General features: G+C 42.6%; 1 protein-coding gene across 17 annotated transcripts in view; it reads right to left on the bottom strand.

The window, feature by feature from the left end:
• Positions 1-26,789, bottom strand: part of RBFOX1 (RNA binding fox-1 homolog 1) — a 1,131,477-nt gene that overhangs the window by 733,581 nt on the left and 371,107 nt on the right. The window contains exon 1 of one of the 17 annotated variants that reach the window (XM_033073821.1): positions 6,970-7,017. The exons of the other annotated variants lie outside the window; for them this stretch is intronic. Coding sequence (XP_032929712.1) covers positions 6,970-7,002 — 33 coding nt within the window. The 5' untranslated portion in view covers positions 7,003-7,017. Of the gene's footprint in view, positions 1-6,969; positions 7,018-26,789 lie in introns of those variants that run through there. 17 annotated transcript variants of the gene reach the window in all.

Genomic DNA, 26,789 nt, shown 5'->3' with positions numbered 1-26,789 from the left:
GATTTACATGTAGGTAGTTGGCAGTTTCAAACTCACTACTACACATGGGGAAAAAAAAAAAAAAAAGAGCCACACAACATTCTCTTCAGGTCTGAAACCAAAGCAGCAGTTTTGAAAACTAAATACAAGTTGGCAGTAATGGGGAAAATACAGTGTCCACAAGGAAGGGAATGGCTTTTCCTGCCCTCGAGATTTACAAAGAAAATATAAGATACATTAACTGAATGCTCCAGAGCCATTTATCACAGTAAGTGAATTTATGAGGGATGGAGGCAAAGGGAAACATCCTCAGTCTGCTACTCCTAAAGAGCTCCTTGGGCTGCTTAAGCTTTACAGTCCTTGCAGTCTGCAGGACAAAGCATGAGAACTCTGTCCCAGCTATTCTATAAAAAATCATAAAGTAGTTTCCCTTACTTTATAGAAATCCAACATAGTTTCCCTTTTTCTTTGCCAACTTAATTCATGACCAAATAGACAAAAATATTAAACTAACCATTACGTGGGTAACTTCCACATAGCAGGTAGCAATTACTTTTATCAGATCCTACCCCAAAGCAAAAAGTAGCCATAGAAATGTTTTAGCATTAGAGAGAAAAGAGATTACACTAAATCCAGAGATATCTTTTATAGATAGATGTTTAATTGAATGAGATTTCCTTGAGTCAATTTAGTGAGCTCTCAGTACAAACTCAACCTTAGGGGCTACTCAGAAAAATTAGTGTAAAGAAAAACCTTGAAGAAACCAAATTTTTAAAGTGCTCTCCTATGAGGTAATTACAAACAATGTATTGGCATCACAACATTATTGGCAGTATGACAGGACAGTCAGTAAACATGTGAAAAACATTTCCAGCCATCCTAGTCTAGAAGTTGCTTATTAAAAAAAAACCCCAAAACTCATAATGACTTGCAAATAATAATAGGTCTCATTTCCCAATATACAGCACTAGCTGAAAAAAGCTATAGAGAAACTGAAAATTTGGAAATCCACTGAAATTTCATTTCTTGTAAGTTCGGGCAAAACAACAGTTGGGAAATCCTATACTTGAAAGAATACAGGAAGTAGGAACGGATAAAACAAGAGTGTTTCTATTGCTAAGAAAATGGAGAAACAGAAATAAAATCCAGGAAAATAAAGCAATTTTGAAGAGGTTTTACAAGCTGTATAGAAACCTCCTGATAGTAGACATGGTTAAAGATGGGAACACCAACCCCACCAGGGCAAACCCCTCCAAATAAGCACAGTGTTTTCCTTAGGATCTCTTTGTAACAGCAATAATGATGACAAAGAAAAACAAACAAAAATAGGAAAAACCCCACATCTCTGCCAAGAGATGAATGACATGATCTCATCCAAAGTCTGATGGCTAATCCCCATGTCCCCATGGTACTGAAATCCCCGGAAGAACACTTGGCACAGTGGCAGCTCCCGCTCTTCCCACTGCCAGCACTGCTTGCACAGGCACAACTGATTAAACAACTCTGGCTGTGCAAAACCAGCTGACCTAAAGGATGAATTATTAATAAAAGGAATTCCCAGCAAGTTCTCACTGATGAATTGATGCTGCTGCTGACTTGCAAAACCAGCTGCTTTTACTTCATTAGTTAAGAACAGTTTAATTTCTGAAATGACTGCAGTGAACAGGTTTTTCATGTTCCCAAGGCCTCACACATTTTAAGGGAATACTTCAAATGAAAAGACTTCTTACTCAGGTGGTGTTGATCACATATGAGTTCTCAAACACACTAACAAAGACACCTGAACATTCCAAACCAACTGTCACACAGGAATTGATCCCCTGTAGCTGCAGGAAAAGAAACATTTTCAAATGAAAATTGATCCTGCAGTATGCAATAAAGTGCTTGTCTGATATTCATGAATTCATTACTGTGTGAGTAAAGGAAGATAAAATGAGAAACACCCAATGATGTAAACAGCTTTATGCCCTGTCCAGTAAAAATATTAAATCATCAATTACCTTTTCATCTGAATACCTGCGTAAAATAAAACCTCACCTGAAGATATGATCAATTCCAGTTAAATGCTTACAGATCTCAAATGAGAATTTAGAACAAGGCATATGAAAGAGCCAAGTCAAAATAAAGGTGCCAGGAACCCTTCATACACTGAACTTCAGAGAAGTTTTAAATATGTGGAACAGCCTAAAAGCTGGTTGCCTGGGCACAAATCCTGTGGCTCCAAGAACTCTATCATCATCATAGCATCATAAAGCCAATATTAAAGTTTTAGTTTATAATGACAAATATTCACTACAGGTGAATTTGAGTGGTGTATTATTGTCTTTTCCTTCCAAAGTGCAGATAAATTATTACTCTTTTTACAAAGCCATTTATTTAAAACTCACTATGTTGACAATTAATAAATTTTGATTATCTCATAAACTGAAAATACAACTCTTTACTGCTTGTTGGGTCATAGACTTGGAAATGATGAGGTTGGAATAAAGTTCATCCCTGCATGTCCTCCATTTCATATGCAAAAACTATGATTTGCCATATGCCACAGATGAATTAGGAGAACTTATTCAACAATAAGAAATACAAAGTGACCTTTAAGATGTCCATGTGCACAAGAAGATGGCAAAGTCCAGCAAGATTTATTGTGGGTTATTTGTTGTTCCAGTGGATGAAGCAATTTTCTGTTAAACTGCTTTTATTTACACCCTGCACTGAGCTGCACATGAGCCCCCACAGCTGCTCAGCCTGGTGGGAAACCTTCCACAGCCCCACAAACCCAGGGCTGGGGCATTCCCTGTGTGCACAAACCCAGGGCTGGGGCATTCCCTGTGTGCACAGCCCCACAGACCCAGGGCTGGGGCATTCCCTGTGTGCACAAACCCAGGGCTGGGGGCATTCCCTGTGTGCACAAACCCAGGGCTGGGGGCATTCCCTGTGTGCACAAACCCACAGACCCAGGGCTGGGGCATTCCCTGTGAGCACAAACCCAGGGCTGGGGGCATTCCCTGAGTGCACAAACCCAGGGCTGGGGCATTCCCTGTGTGCACAGCCCCACAACCCCAGGGCTGGGGCATTCCCTGAGTGCACAAACCCAGGGCTGGGGGCATTCCCTGAGTGCACAAACCCAGGGCTGGGGGCATTCCCTGAGTGCACAAACCCAGGGCTGGGGCATTCCCTGAGTGCACAAACCCAGGGCTGGGGGCATTCCCTGAGTGCACAACCCCAGGGCTGGGGGCATTCCCTGAGTGCACAAACCCAGGGCTGGGGGCATTCTCTGAGTGCACAAACCCAGGGCTGGGGGCATTCCCTGTGTGCACAAACCCAGGGCTGGGGGCATTCCCTGTGTGCACAAACCCAGGGCTGGGGCATTCCCTGTGTGCACAAACCCACAGACCCAGGTCTGGGGCATTCCCTGTGTGCACAAACCCAGGACATTCCCTTGTCCACAACCCCACAAACCAGCAGCTCAAGGGCTGGGATCTTTCCTGTGGAGCTCAGGGAAGCAGAAGCCTGGCAGCCCAGCCCAGCCCAGCCTGACCCCACACCAGTGAAACCACTCACACCAGTAACACAAGAGCCAAGTGCCTGGGAGCTCCCACAGGAGCAGGGCAGACCTGAGGCAATTCCTGCTCTGAAACACAGTGAAATCAGTCCCAAAAGCAGGATGAATCTGGTGTCTCCCAAACCAAAGGTCACCTGACTATCAATTCTTTCCTGCTTTCCATCACAGTGACTTATAGGAGGAGATTTCCAGCCAGGTTTCCAGACACCAGCTCTCCTGGAAGTTCCATGAACACAGCTTATTTAGTGCTGCTCAAGTGGTTTCAGTGATTAACAGCATAATCTCCTCTGTATACCACTGCACTGTGCTTCTGAAGGAACCAAAATAGAAATCCAACTGCACTGTCCTGCCCAGATAAGCAATTTTCTGCCACCTGAATGCAGAATGCTGAACTTTTTTTCCTCAGCCAAGCAAAACATAATTTTCAGGCATATATTTATGACATTCCTGATATTATATATCATTAACATGCTAACATTGCTGTGTATATTATTTCAGTTATTTAAATCAATCGAGGCATTTGACAACTTTTTTGTTCCTTATACAGCCTTGTTGTGTCACCTTCTGGCTTTTATATAAGACTTACTTTGAGATGCTAAAAACTGGCAAAATGTTGCTACAATACCACTGTCAGTAAAAGAAAATATTTTAAAACTTTCTAAGCAGAGAAATAAACCACTGGCCTCACGGATCACCATCCTGTAATGCAGACAGTCTGCTCATTTTCCTAATCTCTGTCTTCCCTGGGAGGAAGCCCTAATGGCTTTATACACACACAAACACCCCAAAATGCATACAAATAGCCATAGTATCAGGTAAAAACTTATCAATGGGCACAGAAGGGGAGCAGATGGTGCTGAAGTGAACACGGTGCTTTGGCTGCCCTGTGCATTCCACCTTCACTGACTTTCAACATCCCTGTGTTAGCACAGGCTGTCTCCATAGCATGTGACATCCTGATGGCTTCTGAATAATGAGAGTCAGGGTGAGAAGTGCCATGGGACCAAACACTGCAAAACAGCACAAGTTTGTTTGTTTGTTTCCCAAATTTTAACCCGTTCCTGGCTAAGAATCTACACAGTGCAAACAACGCACGCTCCAAATCTGTGATTTAAAAATGAAAGTCTTGCTCATCCAACTTGCTGACCAGATAATAAAAATAACTTGATTATTTTCAGGGAGCTTTTCACAGCAGACTTAACAGTCTGTCTTCAAAAGCTGTGCAAGTACAAATGCTCCAGAAACAGCCCAGGTTACTCAGCCCTTGTGCTCAGCTGTTCCCTCCACCACAAGCCAGTTCTGAACTACTCCAGTTTTCCAGTGCCTGAATAACCACCTCAATTTAAGCTCAAAACCTTGCAGTATCTCTCCAATTTACACATCACTTTTGCTGCAATGCTGTCAGGATCCCAAAGTCTGCAGCCAGAACATTTCTCAATCATTGAAATGCTAATTGTGGTCTGTGCTGCCACTGAAACCTTGGGATTTATCTACTCCCTAAAAATCAGAGGAAAAGTCTTATTCCTGTTTACTGGTATTTTTATTATTCACTACCTCCATCCACCGTGAGAGCTAAGAGATAACTCAAGTATGAGCTACTCCAAATCACACTGGATGCTGGCACCAAGCCACACCAGGCAAGAAGAGGTTCTTACCTGTTTAACATAACAGCTCAATTTTGCACAGCAATTTAGATTTGCTGAGAAAATGAAGCAGTGATTTTATTTTCCTCAAGATTCCGTACAATTGCCATGCTTTGCAGGCTCATGATCCCACAGCACTTCTGGCTAATTTTTGAAAATTTCTTATACCTGCAAGAAAGGACACGCTAGGGCAAGCAAATGCTGTGCTTCCTTCTCCAGATCTATTGCCTTTCATATGGATCTCACACATTTACATTGACAATCCATCTTGGAGATGAGAAAGTCATTTCACTCTCACAAGCTCAAGTAATTTTGATGTTGTATCCCAGCACAGACTTCCTACAAATAGCTGAGCTCCCAACTCAAAAGCCTCTTGCTCTGTTTTCCTGTGATTGTTATATTTCTTATTTAATTGTGGCTTTATCTTAAAACAACCAAAAATGCATTATGCAAATAAGTCCTTTCAAGAAATCACTTTGTGAAACTAAAATAAACTTGAAGGTTTATTGCCTTGTAAATTATTCATTGTAGCCTTTTAAATGACAGGATACAAACTGTACAAAACAAGGCAGCAGGAGAGACGCATCTATTTTTAAAATCACATTGGGTGTGACGTCATACTTCCAAAAGTCTGCCAGCACAGGCACTGGGAAGCAATTCTTCCATGAACTGGGTGCAGACACAGGCTCACACTGCCCCTCCCTGCAGACACAGAGCCAGGAGAAGCCCCAAACACCCACACAGAGTTTCCAAAAGCACCCAGCCCAGCCCCTAGCCACTTCTGGAAAGGTTTGCATCTGACACCCACACTGAAAATGCCCACTGACCTCAGGTTTCTGCAGAGCTCTGAGCATGTTCCTGGATTTCAGCACTGCTGTGGGGTCAGGATGCTCCCAGCCACACCTGGCTTCTCCTGGTCAGTCTTTTCTCAGCTGCAGCTTCCTTAATCGGTTCTGCAGTTAGACAAAAGCTTTGGGGGCTGCAGCACAAATATTTTGTGTCCTCAAGGTCCACTCTGGTCCTTCCATCCTCCTCCACAAGCCTCTAAGACTTTATGAATTCTGCAGGACATTGTCCTCCTCCTTCTCTTGTTTCTGTAATTCCAAGATCCCAGTCCCAGAAGAAATGCTGTAAACCCTCACTCAGCTACAAGATGAACATCCCGGTCTTTCGCCATGCCCCAACTCAGAGAAATTCTTTAATGACTTCATTAGAGCCCACAGCTGAGGGGATCAGCTGTGCTGCCCTCCCAACCACACACAGGTGTTTGCATTCCCTCAGCCTGAGGAGCCTCACCTGGGAGCAATGAGCCAGACAGAACCTGAGGCACACACTGAAAATCTGAGGCAAAACCATTAACAAAGTTTTCCTACAGTTCTAAATAATTAAAACTCTGGAGCAGATATATTTTCTTTGTGGCAGTTCAACAGTATCAACATACTGAGTTTGCTCTCAATGTACTGTCAAACTTCCTTCCTCCAAAAAGATTCCACAGGAATTTTCAGTGAAGCATCTGATGCCATGTTTTTTATATCCTTTATATCAATTACTTGGAAAGCATCGAATTTTCTACAGAATAAACTTACTTAAAGCAGAAAGGTTTCCTCCACGTTCAGTGTTCTGCTCTAACAATGAATCCAGTTATTTTTGGCTCATCCTCACCCTCTGTTCCTTTCCCTTCATTACAGAGAAATGACCTCTGCTCTGCCAACAGGCGGTGTCACCTTCTGTCCCCTGCTGGGTACATGCTCAAAAGAAAACATTTACAAAAGAGCGTGCACTTACCCCATGCTGCCTTCTAGGATACAGGAGACACATCTAAAGAGCTGCACATTCTCCTTCTCTGCCCCTTTTCAAGTCACACCAAGCACAGCACCTCCAGAACAAAACCCCAAAGAAAATCAAACCCCCTGTTGCCTGGCAAGGCTGCTGTGATAGCACTGCTCCACATCTGCCTCTCCACCACTGCACACTCACTGGGAAAGCTGCTGGCAAGCTTTTGCAAAAGGCAACGTTTTAACTGTGCCTTCAAAGCACACTTCCCTGAAATCAGGAAAAAAGACATGCTAATTAAAAGCAAAATGATGATGACGACTCTGACATTTAAAAAATGTATTTTAAAAATGCAATTCTGTAGCAAATGAGGAAAGTTATGGTGGTTTTTTTAAAATCAAAAATCATATTTGGGCTTGAATTGCCAAGGCAACTTCAAAAATATATCAAAAATGTCAGAGAATAAGGACTGGCCATTTATTGATACATTTATCCATACAAGAGGATAAAATCAAAGTGTACCTGTGACTTAGTTCAGCATCACTGATTATTTTAAAATAGCTTTTAGCAGCTCAAATACAGGTTCTGACTGTTTTATAACTTAAATATTTACCAGTTCATTATCACTTCACAGAATAAACATCACAAAATAAACACTGAAAGCCTCTGCAAATCACTGCTACAGTTTCAATTCTTCCTATATTTTACCTCTGCTGCCCCCAAATGTAGGGATTTCCTTATCTTTCTGCAGGAAACCAAATGGGCAGAGAATACATCTATTTCTGCTTAACTAGAAAGCACAAATGACAAAACTTAAATCATTCCCATACTTCAGTGTTCCTCTCTGAATATACCATAGAGCTATCATGAAGAAAAATTAAAAACTATTTAACTGTAATTAAAAGCTCCCTAATATGTACAGACTAGAAAGTAATTCATTAATGCAAAAGATTTTGTGTTCATTCATCTCAATTTTCTGTTGCACAGAAACTTTCCATAAAAATGATTGTTTCATTTCAACAGCAACACAGTCTTTTGTTTCTTATTCACTCTTGCCAGTTGTCATCCTCTTCATCTTTATGGTTCATAACTCTGAAAACTGACTTCTCAAACAATATGAATTTTAAACATGTATAGCTCAAGTGCTCAAAAATAAAAGGATTTGTTTTCCATCACTTACATTTGGGTCTATGAACGCTTTTCTAACAACACATGAATGGGAAAAAGAAGACAACAAGGTAGCAATCACCTCTCAAACCTCAGAAATCCTCCCTGCTTATTTTCCCACACCAAAGACATTTGCTTTTCACTGTGCACTAAGGAGATTGTTTGGCTTCTCAAAACAAGAATTTCTGTGCACCAACTGATAGAATCATCTTCTCCTTCAAGGGAGGGATGCTCACCATCACATTTCCAGAGGGGAATAACTGTCTCAGTTATTCTCATGTGCACTGAGAGATTTTGCACTTTTACTTGGCCACTGAGGAATGAGAACTATAATCACAGGGCAAACAGCTTTAGAAAATACACACAGAAAGTAACATCAGGATGGCTGAAAATTCAACTGCATTTCTTACAAATCTGAGGCAGAAACAATGAAATACAGCAGGCTGCCATTAATTAAAGAGATTATTTCAGCATGGCAAAACCATCCCCTGGAAAAACCTGAAGCTGCATAAAATAAATTCATCTCAATGGCAGCAGCCAGTGTTTCATGGCATGAAATGCACAGGAAAGTATTTTGTGCTGCCATGGAATAATTTGGCAGACAACACTGCAGATCATAAAATACACAGAACATCAATGACCCTTCAAAACAAGTTACCCCCTTCTCCCCCACAATTTGTACTATTGTGCTCCCAGTATTTGGTCTTGTTTCCCATACTGGAAATTATACTCATGGTCCAGATCCTACTCCTAACAGGAAATACATAATGTCCTGTGTGTCTCAAGGGTGCAGTTCAGGGGGTACTGCAAAATGCAGGAGTCCCACAGCCTGGAGATGCTTTTGAGCCTACAAAGATACTTGCTAAGAAAGTGTTAAAAAGATTAAATATCAGGAGAAATAAGCCATGTTTTCATTAAATTGCTTTTCAGTGTAATGGTACAAAAGGTACTAAAAATCTGTGGAGCAGGGTTAATAGCAGATTTTATGGAAGTGGTTAATTAAGAGGTCATGAATTTCCTTGTACATTTACATTGGGTTTATGGACAGATTTGGTTGAAGGAATGCATCACCCCATGCAAACTGGTAAGCCTGTAAGAACTGAAGGTGGCAAATTCTGAAAATAATCTTGCTGGGCTGTGCTTTGCTGTGCCAACACCAGTGGGTCCCTGAGCTTCCTCCACTCAGCAGAGCCTGCTTGCAAAACTTTGGACAAAGTTAGCAAGCTCACAAACACCTGAAATCACAGCAGTAGAACTGGACTAAAAGAGCAAATTACACATCCAAAAAAAACGACTGAACCTCTTCAAAGCCACCTCCTAAGTGGCTGCTCTGAGCCTGGCTGGCTGGAATTCCCTTTCTCCATGGCAGGAGCCCAGGAGGGAACAGAGCCAGGAGCTGCCCTGGGCTGGGCACAGGGATTTCCCAGGGCAGCAGGAGGAGCAGAGGGACAAAGGGGCTGGGACATCCTGGGGCACTGCTGGGCACCAGCCTGCTGGGGGATGTGCTGCAACCCCTCTTGGGGTTTTTTTCCTGTTCTTAAACTTTGTTCAACTCACAAGTTTCCTTGCTTCTGCTCTTTCAGTTCTCCATCCCAGCAGTGAGCAAAGGGCTGAGCTGCAGGCTGGGGTGACCCAGCTCAGTGGGGCTCTGGGGCTGTGCTGAACACACCAGGGAAAATGTTATTTCCATGGGGAAAACCTGCAAATACCTCACAGTACAACTTGGCCATTAACTGGGAACAGATCAATTCAATAGCTGGAGAAAGAGCAGAATTCATCCCTTTGCAACTGAGGAGAAAAGCTTTGCTGAGGGGCTGCAGTGCCTCTCCTGAATTTCCTGAGGATGGAAGGCAAGCACAAAACTCTCCATGCAGTTACACACACAGTTCAGAGAGATTCAAATCACCTGCATCTGCCAAAACAACACACAGCACATTGCCACAGGGGCCAGAAAGCATGTCCTAGAGATATATACTACAGAGATTTTTCATTTCTGTGACATTCAGGGGCAGTATCTGGATGAGTAACCACTCGCTTTTCAAAGAGATTTAGAGTGGGACACTGCAGAATGCTGCAGAGATGAAGGTTTCACCCTTTTCCTGGCTCTCTCCACATGTAAAGTCCCATTGATCTCAAAATAACAAGCACCAACAAGAAGCAATATCAGCAGCCTACACTTAACTCACCCTCTAAGAATTGAGAATACTTGATAAATTCAACACAGTTGCAGCCAGGGGCAAAAACTTTGCAATATTGGAAGTATGCTGTGAAGCAGAAATGATGTATCTGCACTGAATAACCCCTCTTGCCACGATTCCTGCTTGTTCTCTTCCCTTTCTATATTTAGGAAATCGAAGCAATTTAATGTAAAACAGCAAAGCTGGGAAATTGACTGCAACTCTTAAGAAAAAGCCTAGGAGGCTAATGAACCATTATGGTAAAAGCTGAATAAGCCCAGATCCTGAAAAGAAATTGGAGGTGTATTTTAGATATGCATGAAGACGATCAAAAAACCATTTCACATAGATTGCTGTGTGCAAGTAGGGCACTTTGTTTAATCTTATCCAGCTATACAACTTAAATGAAACAAACCTTTAATTTGACTTTCAAAAGCATTAAGCATTTTGGGAGCTGCCTTGAAGTCGGCCAAATAATGTTCCTGGAGGTATTTCAAGCTAATTTTTAAAAGCCAACAAGTTTCAATTATTAGAGAAATAGGCTCGGCTTTTCCTCAGGGGAAGGGAGAAAGAGTGAAAAAACCCAAAACTTTTTATCATCACTGTTGAGTCAAGTAAAATGAAGGGATTTATTACAGACATTGAAGTGGCTGGTGAAAAACATGGCTCAGAAGGATTCCTTGCATTATCTGAAACCTGAAGTTTCCCCATTCACAGTCACACATCACATGGAAATTTAGTCTTTATCACCGAGATTTATAATCATGAGATTAATTCTAGAAAAGAGCATTATCAAAGCCAGTGTTTGTGGAAAATTACAGGCCCTCATCCTGCAGACACATTTTAACTGAACTGAGACTACTCATGCACATAAAAATAAACTACAGGTGTACTTGGGAGATCAGGGCCTGGCTGACCCCAAAGGAATAAAGAACTGAGATATCTAAAAGCTCCCTTGGATAAGTGCTTGAACCTAAAGAAACTAAAAAACATCAAAAGAGGACTAAAATTGGGTCTTGCTGTGAGAAAGAGTAAAAATCCAAACAAGCCAAACCAAACTAAATCAATAACAAAAAGAAACAAACCAAAAAACCACCCCAAGGCACACAAAACCCCTTGTCTGATCAACATGCAGAAAGGAGCATTATTAGTTCCTTACCTTGTATGAAGTAATTATAAAGATTCTTTGGGACACATTAACAAGAAAATTTTTAAAGTCTAAATTAAGATTTTTATTATTTATTAAACTGTATCTTAAATGTTCTAGTTTCATTACAGTGTAACAAAACAGTAACACTGCTATTACAGTCTAACAAAAACCACCACTGAGTTTTGATGCCAATTCTTCCTTACACTGCCTGAACACCAGGGCACCTGAGTTTTCTTGTTTTGATGGAAGTGAAGATGTAGTTAAACAGGTTAAAAATGGCTAAAAAAATGGTCAATTTTAAACAGAACCTTCTGTAAATGCAAAATGCACTGAGCAGCTGTGAGAGCTCAGCAGCAGGACCAGCATCCCTGGGTACAGCAGCACTGAGCCTGGCAGAGCAGTGCTGGCACCTGGGAGCAGAGCTGCACCCCTCACCTGCACCCATCTGCACCCATCTGCCATCCAGCCCATGGAAATCAGCAATTTCACTCCTCCAGCTCTGACATGAGTCATTTTATTCTGAATACACTGGGATGTAATGCACCGTGCAGCAGAGCAAAGCCAAGGAGAGGAGCAGTGTGCTCTGCTCCGGCCACAGCCCCAAGGGAAGTGTGCTGTCCTGGCACTGCAGGGCTGTGCCAGCCTCCCCTCTGCAATTCACCAACAACACTTCAACTAGCTGAAAGGCTTTCAGTAAAGTGATTGTTTTTAAGAGTGAAATTTCATTCTCACACACACACACGCCTTTATCAGCAGGGAACAGCAGTGTCAGCCAACGGGCTGACAGGTTAAAACATATTGTACATTCCAGAGAGACTCCTGAGCCTCATTTCTTATTTATAAGTCTGGAGTTGGAATTTAAATGAACATGAGCCACAGTGTCTGCCTGCACAGAAGATTCCCAATACTCACTTCAGGGTTTATCATAGCAACAAATGACTGGAAGAGAATTGAGATACTCCAGTGTTGGAATGAGAAAGGTCATAACTCTGTTAATAGCTACGATAAATTCAGTGTTAGAAAATAATTTAGCAAGTTTAGAAAATAGAGTTTGATTGCAGTTAGCAATGCCCTGATTAGCTACAAACATCCTGGGTATTAGCATGAATCAACATCCAGAGAATGCCAGACAGCAAGTAGACAACCATGCAACAATGGCCAAAGCAAAGTCAAACGTGGCTGAGCTAGAGCACTTGCCAGACAATAAACTTCTTTTTCAGAGGCAGCTGCAGATACAGCAGTGCTTTCTGTTTCCAACTCAGGCCTGGGGACTGGGCAGGGCTGCAGGGTGTGCAGCCCATGCTCTGCACAGAGGGCACACACACCTGTGCTCTGCCAGCCCCTGCACATCCCACAGGGCAGCAGAGCAGTGCTGCAGCACAGGGGAACGAGTCCAGGAGATAGCACAGACCCTGCAAACAAACTCCCTGAGCACCTGGCAGCACAGAGCCCACAGGGTTAAACAAGGATGTGGTGCTCACACACACAGAGCTGAGGAACAAGCTGCCTCAGTACCCCAGAACCACCTGAGGCTCCTCCATCCATCCATCCATCCATCCATCCATCCATCCATCCATCCATCCATCCATCCATCCATCCATCCATCCATCCTTCCCCAGGGCTCCACCCTGAGCAGGAGGACCAGGCTGGCCTGGCTTGAGCTGGGTGCTGGGGATCTCTGTCCCAGGGAGCCAGACTCCTTCACTCTAATGGAAAAGTGGAGTCAGCACCATCCTCAGTCTGTTTGTGTTTTCCATTCAGCACTCCCTCTGTGCTACACCTCTGTATTTAAACCTCCTAGGCAGAATACCTGAGACTGTCCATGCAGGAAAGCAGTGATACATTTTCTACCCAGCTCATCCACAGTGTATATGCACAGTGTTTGCTATTTTCACATATTGCCCCCAAAATGACCATTTCTCTGATCGTACACAAAGTCCAGTTCATCCTCAGCAAACACAGATAAAAATACACATTTTGTGCACAGACTCTCTTCAAGTCCAGGCTCACTGTGTTTTGCTGCAGACTCATGGAAATTAGAAGATACTTTTAAAAACTCTAGAGTTAAAGAAGAGGTGGTTAAACAGGGAATCCAGAGGGCTACAGTAATCTTCACATCCTAAATAAAAACCACAATGTCTTCAAACATACCAGGGTTAAAGGTGGGGTATCAGAAAATGAAATTGCAGTTTGAGATTTTGAACTTCAGGCCCAGCCCTAACAGTCTGAACAGAAAGGATTGGGAATTGCTGAATAAAATAAGATGTAAAGAGTTGCAAACAATTTGTGACCTGAAGACAAGTGTATAAAAATGACAAACCGAGACTGAAATGGAAGGAAAAGTCTAAGAATTAAAGCACAGTAATATCTCCTAAAGCAACATTAATATATATTCCAAAATGTCTCCCAGAATATCTCAGAGAATAAAATTCCCAATTGTCATGTACTATTGAAGGCCACCTCAATGCTTTTCTTACAAATTTTACTCAAACATAAAATATATTGAGACAGAGCATATGGGATCATTTATCAACAGAGGAAATTCCATATAGGTTTATGTTGTAGAGTGACAATCACATATCATAGCTTGACTACCAACAATTTTAACAACATTACAGAGGACACCTCTATTTTAATACAATTATTTGAGCATGTAAATGTATTCTCCCAGACAGAATCTGCACTCCTCTAACCACTGCACAGTGAAGTATTGTGTGTGGAATACAAATGTAGGAGTCCACTGATCAATTTTAACTTCCCATAGCTTATTTAAAAGACCTTCAATCAATTAACAGAACTCCTTTTCACATAAAAAAGGCTCATTTTGCATAGTATACAGATGTTTGTCCAAACTTGATGTAGAACAGGAGGAGTCCTTTATTTCTTCCAATGCCAAATAGGTATTTCCCATAAAGGCATTAATTTTTATTGATCTAATTGCTCAGTTTACTTTCAAACAAACAAACCTGTCAAAAATAAATGCACTGATGAAGCAGCCTGGCCTGTGAAGAAAGTGGCTCGAGGTTCTGCATGTAATTGATGTGTATTGAGCACTTCCAAACCCCCATTATGTATTTTAAAAGAGCTAGATGTAATTTTCAGCTGAATAGCTCTTTTATGATTCCTAAAATCCTGCAGGGTTAATAACTCAACTCTTGAGGCTTTACCAGAAAAGACATTTGAAGTGTCTTTAAGAAGTTGTGGCATGCTGTCCTCAAAGCCCAACTCCAAAAGAAAATCTTAAAACCCCTTTGGACTTTGTGCTTCTGGATCCACTCTGAGCTCCTGCATCAAGCACAGGACAGATGCCTGTGAGTTTGGGTTTTCAAGCAGCATTAGGGACTCCCAAGCACAGAGTGAGAAAGCAGCACTGGGATTTCAGACCTCAGCCCTGGATCTGCAGATGTGCACAGGAACAAACTTCCACATTTCTGTGGGCAGCAACCTGCACCCTGGAACTGCACAGACCACCCCTGAAATGCAGCCATGTGCTAACATTTGTCAACCCCTCTGACTCATCCTATCCAATCTAAAAGAGAAGGGAAAGAATACAGAAAGTATTTTCAAATATTCCCTTCTAGGTTGTTTTTTTTTCCCTCATTTCCCAGTGCTCCCTTTTCCACAAATATATTTGAGTAAAAGCATTTATTTTCCTGGATTTGCAAAAGTACCACCAGCATCCCAGTCACACCTGCAGATGGCAGCTCCAGAGCACACAGCCTTTCTCAGGGAACCCAGGGAGTGGGATGGCTGCTGGACAGCAAATGAAGAGTGACAGGAGTGGGAAAGGAAAGGCCCTGAGCCAAGGCCATCAGTGAACAAGAGCGCTGTGCAGAGCTGACCCACCTCCCTGAGCTGCACTCCCACTGACTAAGGAAATTCAGTGTATTTCCTAGTCCTGACTAAGGACATTCAATGTGTTCCCTAGTCCTGGGCTGCACTCAGTGGCTGGTGACACCTTTGTGTCCCTGCCTGGCTCCCACAATGAGCTGCAGATGCTCTTTAGCTTCATTCCCCCTCCCTGAGGCACCCACTGCTGAGCTGATGCTCAGATGTTTGACTCCCTGGGAAGGACCTTTCCTGCAGCCATCACCAGGTCAATCCAAAGCAGTGTGAGTACTTACCTCTGTTTCAGTTCTGGACCAAGCACTGAGAAATGCATGGCAGGCTCCCTCCAGTGTGCAGGCTGCTCACTGTCCCTTCCCCACTGGGATTTGGGCATGTTCTGTGACTGTAAAAACACCCCATGGACCCAGAAAAACATGTTAATGGGGAAAAAGAAATGTTTTTCCCACAGCTGCTGCCCTGTGTTTGCATTGCATCAGGAACACTGCCCATAAATGCATATCTATTCTGCACATTATCTCCTTTAACACACTGCTCCCAAGCACTGGAGTTCAAGCAAATCCCTCAAGCAAATGGATAATAAATGGTTTTTCTCAAAACCATTTACAGAAGAGTGTCAATACTATATACTTAAATTCCATTTAAAACACTCAAACATCAACAAGATTACTTACTACACTGGATGGCAAAATAATGTTAACTTCCTTCTTTCCCAAAGTTCATCCAGGACATGCAAGCATGCAAGACAAGAAAAATTAACTCAAAGAGCTAGCTGCAGCCCTATGGATAACAGAAGGAAAATGGAAAGATCTGGAGAATTTCTTTTATTCCTCAGACAAAAATGCAGAGTAAGTAAGTGGTGTTTCCACGTTAGTATAAGGACAAATTAAAGATAAGCTGATGCTTGGGAGGATGAAAAGAAAGCCTGCTGATCTGATACCACTTAACCTTTGTAAAGCCAGAAATCTAAAGACCTTTAAGGTTCCCTAAAGGACCTGCTTTCAGATCATTGTCCCAAATGATCTTGTGCTTATTTAGCTTATGGCAGCTGAGCTGCATCGTGGACCTGATCCTCAGGCAGCAGTGAACTGGGGAAACCCCAAACCTGAGTGGTTTAACACACTAAATATAAGCACAGCAGTTGTGAGATGCTGCATGGCAAGTGAAGTGGAATCATACACAAAGTGCTCCTTGTCTGGCTCAGTCTCACCAGAACCCCTCTGTGATGGGGGAAAGACCACTGGGAGTGGTAATGACTGGGGAGAACATGGGACTGCCTCTCCCTCCCATGGGACTGCCTCTCCCTCCCATGGGACTGCCTCTCCCTCCCATGGGACTGCCTCTCCTAGCCCTGTGCAAGGAACCCTGCCCTCAGCTCAGTGTTGTCCTGCTCTGCCATTCAGCCCAACTGAGCACTCATGTTTAGCACACAACACTCACAGGGCAACCTCCCCTCTGTTTTAGCTCATTGCTTCCTTGAATTATGTAAAATACTGAGAGCCCTTCTGATGGAAGTTAACTCTGGGTGCTTTTCATAACTTTTTTAACAACAGGTAATTCCAGAGGCATGGCAGATGTTTCAAAGCTGATCATGAAATTCCAGCTGGCTGCTAAATGGAAACAAGCCTGTTTCTTTTGCTGCAAAGCCCCTCCCAGTCACACTGTTCACTTAAAACAAATCTAAGTTTTTGCTGAGATAGTGGGAATTCTTGCAGCAGGATGGTCAGGTGCTGCTCAGCTGGGATCTGTGTGTCCAGCACAAGGGCCTGTCCAGCTGGGCCAGGTGAGAGCACCTGAGCTCTTGTTCTGCTGAGCTCTCAGCCATCCAGCTGGCCCGTGGTCCAGCAGGAGCATTCCAGCATTTGCATGACCCACTGCCATCAATTCACGTTAAACTGTGCATAAAACATCTCCCAGTGCCATGGATCCCCTTAGTCATCCCTGCATCTGCCAGAACAGTTTTTCCCAGCTGTTTGAAAGCCTCTATGTCCTGTGGGGTAAATCCTGCAGCAAGCATCACATGTGGGGCTTTCTGAGACTGCCATGCTCTGGCTGAGGCATGAACCCAAACACCTTCAGCTCGCTGCTGCTGCCACTCAGCTGGGCTGGGGGCACGGTGGGAGCTGCTGTAGCTGCCCAAATTCCTCACCTGAGCACTGCTACCCCAGGCAGCAAAGCCTTGCTGGAAAGGTGGCTGGGTGGGCTCCCCCAGCCTGTCCCAGCCCAGCCCTGTCCCCTCTGTGTGCCCACGCAGGGCACCCCTGCACCACTCGGGGAAATGATGGTTTGGTGAGTGCAGCAGGCACAGTTGCAGTGCACAGCTGTACCCACATGGCAAACATCAACTTCAGCCTTTTTATCACAACTCCAACGTGAAATCCAAAGACCTTACCACACCTCTTCCAAGATTAAAATAATAATTACAAAACATAGCCTTGAAGTGGATTCTAAGGGTAATTATGTAATAAAATCCTTTTTTCTTCTTGAATGCATAAAAAGATTGTGAAGCCTTCTGTGGATCCCAGACAAGCTTTGCATTATTTTTCTATTTGAACTAGCATGATTCATTTATCTCTTCATTATTAATACTTAAATTGTTCGTAGAGCTTTATTTTAATTTACTTCTGCACAGAATGTCAGGACAAGGAGAACAGACAACAGCTTTTACCATTTAGAATGGTTGACACAAGTTTGTTTTTCTTTTGGTTTGCTGTTTGTTTGGTTTGTTATTTTAAAACTGTGCACAAAGCACAATTTTTGAAGAGCTTAAAAAATTCTAGCACCTCTAAAAATATCAAAGACAAAAGTAAATGTGGATATATCCAAGTCCAGTCCAGAAGAGCATCAAATGAAACTCTGCTTGCAGGAGGCTGAGCTGACCACTCTTCATCCAGCTGCCTTCTGACTTACGAGCCCTATTTACCCCATCTGAATAATAACAAGATTAATTCTGCAAACAAATGCTAGCATTTCCCTCTCTTATGGTTTTTAGCTTCCTATTTTATAGGAAAAAAAAAAAACCCAAAACATTAAATGAAACAAAACCTGCTTGTCTTCAGGCAGTCACAATCACCTCTATTAATCTATAAATATCCTGTGCACAATAACTCATGGCGTGCACAAAAGCAATGACAAGGTCACTTACTATGAACAATTCATGATCGGTTTCCCTGGCAACAGAAATGTGTGGCAACAAGGGAGAAAAGCACAGGAAAAATTATAGGATGTTTCCATTATGTAAGTGACTCCTGCGATTTCTCCAGAAGGATTTACCTAAAAAGTCTCAGACTCCAGCTGCTCCTCGCTCTCTGTAGTCCTGCAGCAGTGGGAGCTCTGCCTGGCTCACTGCAGCCACTGTGCAGCTACAGGATGAAAACAGCACCACACATGGCACTGATGAGGACTTGTATCTTAAACTGAGTCTCAAAACTCAGAGTGAATGGGATCTCTGTGGGTGAGTGACTTCTTAAAGGCTGGCATCCTTAGTTAGCATTCATTGCTAGTTACTTTGTCATCATCCAATTAAAAATCAATCACCAATTTGCACGTTTCAATGGGTTTCCAAGTTTTCAACAGGACTTGTGCAATTAATGTATTACTAAAATGACTTTCTAACTAAAGGCTCAGCAGAAGCAAATGTTTTCTGCACAGGCCATGGCTCTGGAATGCCATTTCCATCTCTAAACTGAGTTCCCAGTGCACAGATTTTATAATATTTCTCTGATCAAAACCCAGTCTTGACAAGGACTTCAGCAATAAAAGCTGTGGTTCTCTGAATAACACAGCCCAAACAGATTCCAGGGGAGGTGTGATGAGTCTGCCCATATCAGAATGGCAACAGTGGTGTTTGGAATGCTCAGCTGCTCCAAGGCTGTGCACAGAGGAGGAATAAATGACAAGATAACCACAGCCCACTGCCATCCATCACTGCAAAAGGCAACGTTTCTGAGGTGCCCCAGAAGGGAGAAGCAGCAGTGAAATAGCAGAGACCACAAATACAGCACCCAGTGACTCATCTGTGGGCTCCAAAACCCCTTCTTCTGTCTGAGGAGACAGGGATGCATCTATCCCTGGCACACAGAAAGTACTGTGACACTGAAGAATAAAGTTTTCAGCCTCTTTCCACCTGTATTTTTTGTGGTGCCCCCTCCAGACTCCTCCAAGACAAGTCTCACGCATAGGAACACGACTGAAGGAGGAACAGGCACCTCTTGAAGAGGCAGAGCTGTGGATCCCATAGGCTGGGTGCCTTCCAGAGCTTGGATCACAAAGTCAGCCTTGGAAAACTGTCACTGGAACTTACAGTGAAGAAGCAATGGATCTATGGACAGCCAGCTGAACAAAATGCTCTGAGGCACAACCCCATGGGAAATGATGCAAAGTGAGAGATCTGGATTCCTCAGAGCACCCAACACTGCCATAAAGACAAGAAAGCAAGCAAGGGATGTTTGAAGATACTCAGAGCTCTGCAGGATTTTTGCTTCCCATGTCAGTCCAGCTTTGGGAAAGACTGATGAAAAGCTGATGGGTGCATGAGGGTTTGATTTCAACAGGTGACTGAGCTCAGTTACAGCTCCATCAGCATTCCATCCCAAGGTGGGTTTGCAGCTGTGATTATCCACAGGAAACACAAACTCCACCAACTCCAGTCTGAACAGTGGCCCACAGTGGAACCACACCTTCAGCCAGAAAGGGATACAAAGCCCCTTAAAATTCAAAGGAGAACACTTTGAGGGCAACCTGGGCTCATCCAGAAAGCTGCAATCCCTGGGTCAAAATGGGCAGCACGAGGAGCTCTGGGAGCTCAGGACACTGAGGAGAACCAGCAGCTGAGGGGAGTTTAACACACATCAATCCTGCAGCACAGGAAACCTTGCAGTGGGGGATGAAACACCTGAGTGTTTGCTTCTTCAAAGTACAGGGGAATTTGCACTGCAGAGCCACACCAGAAATGAAGAACAGCTATTCTGCTCATGTCCCAAGTAATAGTCCATTTAAAAATAGATGCTGTGTGATAGAGCTGCCTCCACAATTTCCAGACAGCTTTGACTGGTTACAGACAGAACAAAACAGAGCTGCAAGAGAAAGGCAAAGGCAATAAAATGAGTCCCCAAACATGCATTAACCATCTGAGCTACTGTGATATTCCCAAAATCATTCTCATTTTTTTTTCTAAGAGGTTATACAACCAACAACCTTGACCACATTTAGAATGAAGATTAAATGAAATTCTTCAAAAGCAAATTTCTGTCCCTTGTTCAGCAGAACACTCCTGTCACAATTAGCAAGACTGATAAGATTATTTATTTTATGCTCTTCACAATGGGTGAAACTGTCCAAGCCTCTGTAATACAACTGCAGTGCTGATCCTTTGTATTTCAGACAGCAGGGACACAGATATGAAACAATAACTGCCTAAAAATTCTACTATCATCTCCCAAAACCTCTGCACCTGGAAGGAATAAGAATAAACTCCTCTTAAAAAGAAGCATTTAATAAATTTTAAGTCAATTTCATGATTAGGAAAGAACTGACTTTTAATTCTCAAACTTCTGAGCTGGAAAGACCAGAATTAATTCTTCAGATTTCAATTTGCAAGGTTTGCTAACTCTGCTATCCTGGCAGAGATGCCAGAGGTTCACACTGTAAAGGGAACTCCAATAAACAAGCTTGTTTTTCCTTTGCCAGGAGACAAAACAGAAGGGCAGAAAAGCCCTTGCACTGGCTGCAAACAATTTTTATTTTTGTGCTCTTCTCCTGAATACTGACAGTATGGGATTGCAAGGACTCAATGCCTAGACCATGTGTGCCCTTCTGAGCATACCAATAACAAAAGAAATGGAAACAAAAAAACCTTCATGAAATGTGAAAATTCCCTTCTACCTCTTTCACCAATACAAAGATCACAAAATTTAAATAATCAGAAAAATTTTTCTGACTTATTCATGCAGATGATTTTTCTTTATCAAAATATAGCTTTGGTCTTCATCTGTGGAAGGAGATGGGAGGTCCATCTCCCCTTCCTTTAGGATTATTTTAATCATGTAGTGCTCCACCAAATCAACATTTTCTCCTGGTCTTTTCAAACCATTTAATACCAGACACAAGTTATTTAGACACTTTAAGTTTATTTCCTCTGTCAAAATAGAAAGAAAAAGAATCAACAAACAAACCCAGGTTTTCAATTATTTACTACCCTTGGAAAGGGAAACACAAGCTAATATATATTTTATCTCATATCCATTTTTTCTTCCATTAAACAAATTGAACCCGAAGTCCCACAGTCAACAAACAAAATCAGCATCTCCCTCTGTTTTCTCAACCATTTCAAATGTCAGTTCTGAGTCCATAATTAACACTGAGTCCTACAAAACAAGCGAGGCTCAGGTTTGCTTTTATTCCACGTATCAGTGCACAGAGGCCTAAGGGCACATCACAGGAAATGCCTTCCAAATTTTGAAACACGCAAGAAACATCCAAATCTTTCATTTTGCTTTCAAAACGTTGGGGAACCATTTTCCATGGCTCCTTCCCTTTGTCATGCTAATGAGCCGTGCTGGTCAGTGGGTCCTGGCAGGACAGGATTTGCAGCATTACAGGAGATTTCCCACTGATAAAAAGCCACACTGAACACATATCACAACACACACAGTCATCTGTCACTGTAACTTAGCCAATTGCAGCTACAGGGGGGATTTTTAAGCAGGCAGAATGTAATTGCCTGCTTGGAATTCTGCCAAGCCACTGGAGCTAATTATTTTTTAAGGATGAATTTAGTGCTCGCATGAAAGCTGATGGATCAATAGCACGAGGAGATGAAGGCAGTTCATTGGCAGCCTGGGCACGGTGCTGCTGGGGGGATGCAGAGTGCCCTGCTGTGCCCTGACAATGCCCATTGTCCTCAAAGTGCAGGGGAGATGCATTACAGGGAGGCTGTTCAACAACATCACCTTCCACAGAACACCCACCGTGAGCAGGGAGCACAGCCCAGCTCTGAGCCAGCTGCCACCAGCTCCTGGGCTGCTGCTGCTGCCTTGGTGGGACACTGACAACACAGCCAGACAAAATTGAGAGAATAAAAAGCAGGTGTATTTATTGAAGGGCCTTCAGGTTCATTTTGGGCAGACAAAAATGGACAGTGGGTCACAGGTTTGGGCCATTTGCATGTGGGGGGTTAATTTTCCAATTACAGCTTCAGGTAATGAAGGCATTGACCCCAAGTTTGCTCCCCCAACTCACTTTTATTTACATTTCCCAGGGCCTGGGGCACTGAGGTGTCCTTGATTCCCAGCCTGGAGAGGAATTGTTGTGTCTGCCCAAAATGGGGAAGCAGCAGCTCACACTGTGTGTGGAGTTTAGAGTTATGCACTGAAGAATTACAGGATTACAAATATATGAAAAATATAAAAGCTCAAATCCTAAGGTATCATTGCCCTACCACAACCAAAAACATGGGCTTATGTTCTTCACATGTGGAATTGCAGGAAAATTCTGTCTAAACTTAGTGCTAAAGAGGACTGAAAAAGACTGTACCGTGTTCCTGAGCAAGAAGCAAAAACAGACTCTGAGATTTCTCTGCTGCCTGAAAAATGCTTTAAAAGACCAAGTGTCATAAGGACAAACTAATTCTACTCATAGCTACATAATATTGGCCTCCAAATAAACATCATGCATGGGATGCACCTGTCTCTCCTTTGACTGTCTGTTCTACTATGATATTATGAAAAAAAAGGACCAAAAAATTTAGTTTCCTTATTAGGTTAAAAAAAAAAAATAAATAAAGAATAAAAGCCTGAAAAAAGCAGGTCCAGATTCTGGCTTAGTATCACTGTCACACCCCAAGAGCACTGTGCAGCCACCTGATGTAGCTATCTTTTTTAGAATGTAAGAATTCCATCTCCACCCCCACCAATACCTACAGTAAAACTAAGAGGACATAAAATTTTAGCCAGAAATTAGTTAAGTACATTAAAAAAATATAGGTATGTGGCATGCACATCCACCCCTCCCATCCCTGTCACATACTGGATACCTGGTCAGCACAGGTCAGAGAAAATAAAATAAAGGCAATATTTTAGATGCAGTAAAATTGTTTTGCTGGTTTAGTTGTAGATAAGGCTTCTTATGCTCAAAATAACTTTAAGTGCTTCAAATAAAATAAATAAGTAAAAAAAATAAGTAAAAATATATTTATATATCACTCTGTGTAAGTAATATATAAGTAACAACCCTCTGCAGCATAAGTAATATGCTTTAAAATAAAAACGTTCTCTGAATGAATATTGAAAATTTTTTTGAAGTCAGAACTGCTTTTTTCTGTAACAGGAATAACATGAACAAAAAGACCTTCAAATCTAAGTCAAGGAGAAAAGATTAAATAACAAAAGCTAAATATCAGACCGAATTTGCATGGTTTGCTCTAAAATGCAGTGTTACAATTCTCCTACATTAGAACTAATAGGAAAATCTGGGAACTGACACTGAATAAAATAAAACTGACTGTACAAAACAGAACCATATGGACAACAAACACTGTGATTAACAAGGTTTAAATTCAATGTCTTTACGGTCACTGCACAGCCCTGAACTGCCCAAAGACAAGAAATGAGGAAAGGACAGCATTCCTCATCCACTGGGAGGAAAAGCAGCAAGACAGAACCAGGAAACAAATTCTGCAAGTGGCTGATGGAACCAGAGAGCAGCCACAGACATCAGCAGCTCCCCTTCCTGGGACCCCTGGATGGAAAGTCGAGGTAACACAGCCAAGCTGGGCACTGATGGAGCACATCCTGCTGCGGCTGCAGGAGAGGCACAGGGCAGAGCCCCAAACTCTGCAGCTCCCCAAGGCAGCTGGGAATATCTGCTGGGGTTTGATGTATTGTGACAAACACACTTGTCTCTAGTTAAAGTGAGAATTTAGGGACTCCTGGAGTTTTCCCCCTCTCAGGTAGAGGCACAGCACAGGCAGAAAAGGAGCAAAGCCCTCCTTCCTGGTTATCTGCCAGGCTGGCCTCCAGGTTTCACTTGCTCAGCATCCTGCTGTCACCTTTTCTCCTTCTCTGCACACTGACAGGGTCTGGCATCAGCATCAAGTCAGAAATGGCAATGGAGCTAAGCTGGAGCTGCCTGGATTCAGTTCCTCACCCAGATAAAGAGAACTCATCAGGCAAGGGAAGAGCTGCAGCTCTGCTGTCTGTCCTGGCACAAACACTTCTGTACAGCAGGGCTTTACAGTGCTGCTCTCCCATCAAAATACCCAAAGCACCAAAATGTCTATGCTGGATGGTTTCAAACCATACTTTTGAAATTTAATAGTAAAAGTAGGAAAAAAAGAAAGAAAAAAAAAATCCTGTCTTCATTAGAAAACAATCCAACATCTCCTTTGCAGAATCTGAGTACTTTCCCAGATTTTATTTCTCTTTTGTTTAATACTTGGCATTCACAGATTAATCAGTCATTTTTATGACCAGTACACCTGGTTACAGACCCATTTATTTGCATTTTTGGATCCAAGACATTCTGGCTACAAGTTCAGTTCAGTCCTACTCTCCAGCCATGCCACTACAACATTTGCATCTGAGTTTTTCCATCCAGGTCTTCTTGATTCCTCAAACCTAAAATCATGTTTTCTTGACATAAGCACTGAAAAAATAGAAGCAGCAAACTTTTAAAACAAGAATCAAGCACTAAAGTGGAGAGGAGGAACAAAACAGGGGAGAGAGAGTGAGAGCACAGCACAGCTCTGCACTGCTCCACAAGGAAAACCTGATGAAGCTGCTGGAATTTTTAGCTGGAAGAGCTAAAAAAAATTATCCTGGAAAACTCAAATTATTTCAGAATCAAAATAAAGGCCAGATTAAATCATTATAAGCTCTTTCCTCTGGGCTGCAGCTCTGAGAATCATTAATATAAACCTGAGTAACCAGAGCTAATCAAGGTGCATTTATTGTGCACTGCCAATAAAGAATACAAAAAAATTAAAATATAATAGCTTTTCTTTTAAATTCATCAATTTTTTGTGCTTATAAAAGAACCAACAGGCAGGTTGCCTGTGCACTGCACCCTCCCACTGACATTTGAACTGCAGTGTTGTTACCACAGAAATTTCTGCCCAGCCTGGGCCATGCAGCAGCTTTTTCAAGCAGGTTGAGACAGTGATGATTTTCTCGATTCATTTTTTTAGCTTTCTTCTCATTAAAAGCTTTGTCCAGCACTGCTGAAGTTAACAGGCAATGGAAGCAGGATCAGGATGAATATGCATCTCTAAGACTGGTAGGAACAGAAGAGACTAAAGTGTTGAAGGATGAAAACAAGAAGTCACAGATGTTCCATTTAGTTCACTTTGCAAAGCGACAATTTGAATTTCTTTTCCAAAGAAAACATCTGTGGCAAAGGTTTAAATTTCCTTTTCCCTTTTGATTTGAATTCACTCTCCTCTTCTTACATGTCCTTTATACAGATCAAACAATACAAGGGATTTGTTCCTAAGAGCTAATAATGACATACTGTGAAGTAAAACCAAAATTCCTAAGCAATACTGCATCATTAGAAGTAATTTATACAACTGCTACAGATGACTGAGTCAAAAAGAAATTATGAAACGTTGCAAACCATGAATCTATTAAGGAGTACACAGCTTTTCTGTGTCTTCCCCTTCCTCCCCTCCAACTTATCTATGGTAGTAATTTCAGAGGGCTGAATGCAGCCTGTGCTCCTGCTCAGGATCCCATTCACTGCTGCCAGCCTGGGAACAGCAATAAAGCTGGTGCACTCTGCCTGGCACTGCCACTCACAGCTCCCCTCCCTGGAGGGACACTGAGGAACACAGAGGGTCCTGCAGCTCCTGCCTTTGCCACTCTTCCAGCAACAAGGGTTTATAATGGCACAGCCTTTCTACATATGGATTATATACATGCACAGGATCACAGAATGAACTGGGTTGGAAAAGACCTCTGAGATGATGAAGTCCAACCTATGGCCTAACACCTCCTCATCAACTAAACCATGGCACTGACTGCCACATCCAGTCTTCTTTTAAACATGTCCAGGGAGGGTGACTCCATCACCTCCCTGGGCAGACAATTCAGAGCCCAGTCACTCTTTCAGTGAAGAAATTCTTCCTGATGTCCAATCTAAATTTCCCCTGGAGCATCTTTAGGCTGTGTCCTGTCATTCTGTCAGTGCTTGGGAGTAGAGACTGACCCCAGCTAGCTACAGCACCTTCCAGGGAGCTGCAGAGAATGATAAGGTCCCCTCTGAACCTCCTTTTTTTCCAGGCTAAACATCCCCAGCTCCCTGAGTGTTAATTTCTGTTAAAACTGTCTCATTCATTTGTCTGCTGAATTGCCTTTGTGGATAGCTACTGAAATACTCCTGCAGCTTCTGGCTGTTTTTCCTCAGTGACAGTGGCTGAGGATTAGTTGAGGCTTTCAGCACTTGGCTGCCCCAAAAAACAACTGTACATCAGTGTAATGGTTAGAGCTCTCCTACAG

Source organism: Catharus ustulatus, chromosome 16 (assembly GCF_009819885.2).
Source record: "Catharus ustulatus isolate bCatUst1 chromosome 16, bCatUst1.pri.v2, whole genome shotgun sequence".
Taxonomy (NCBI): Eukaryota; Metazoa; Chordata; class Aves; order Passeriformes; family Turdidae; genus Catharus; species Catharus ustulatus.
This window is presented reverse-complemented; position numbering and strand designations above follow the sequence as displayed.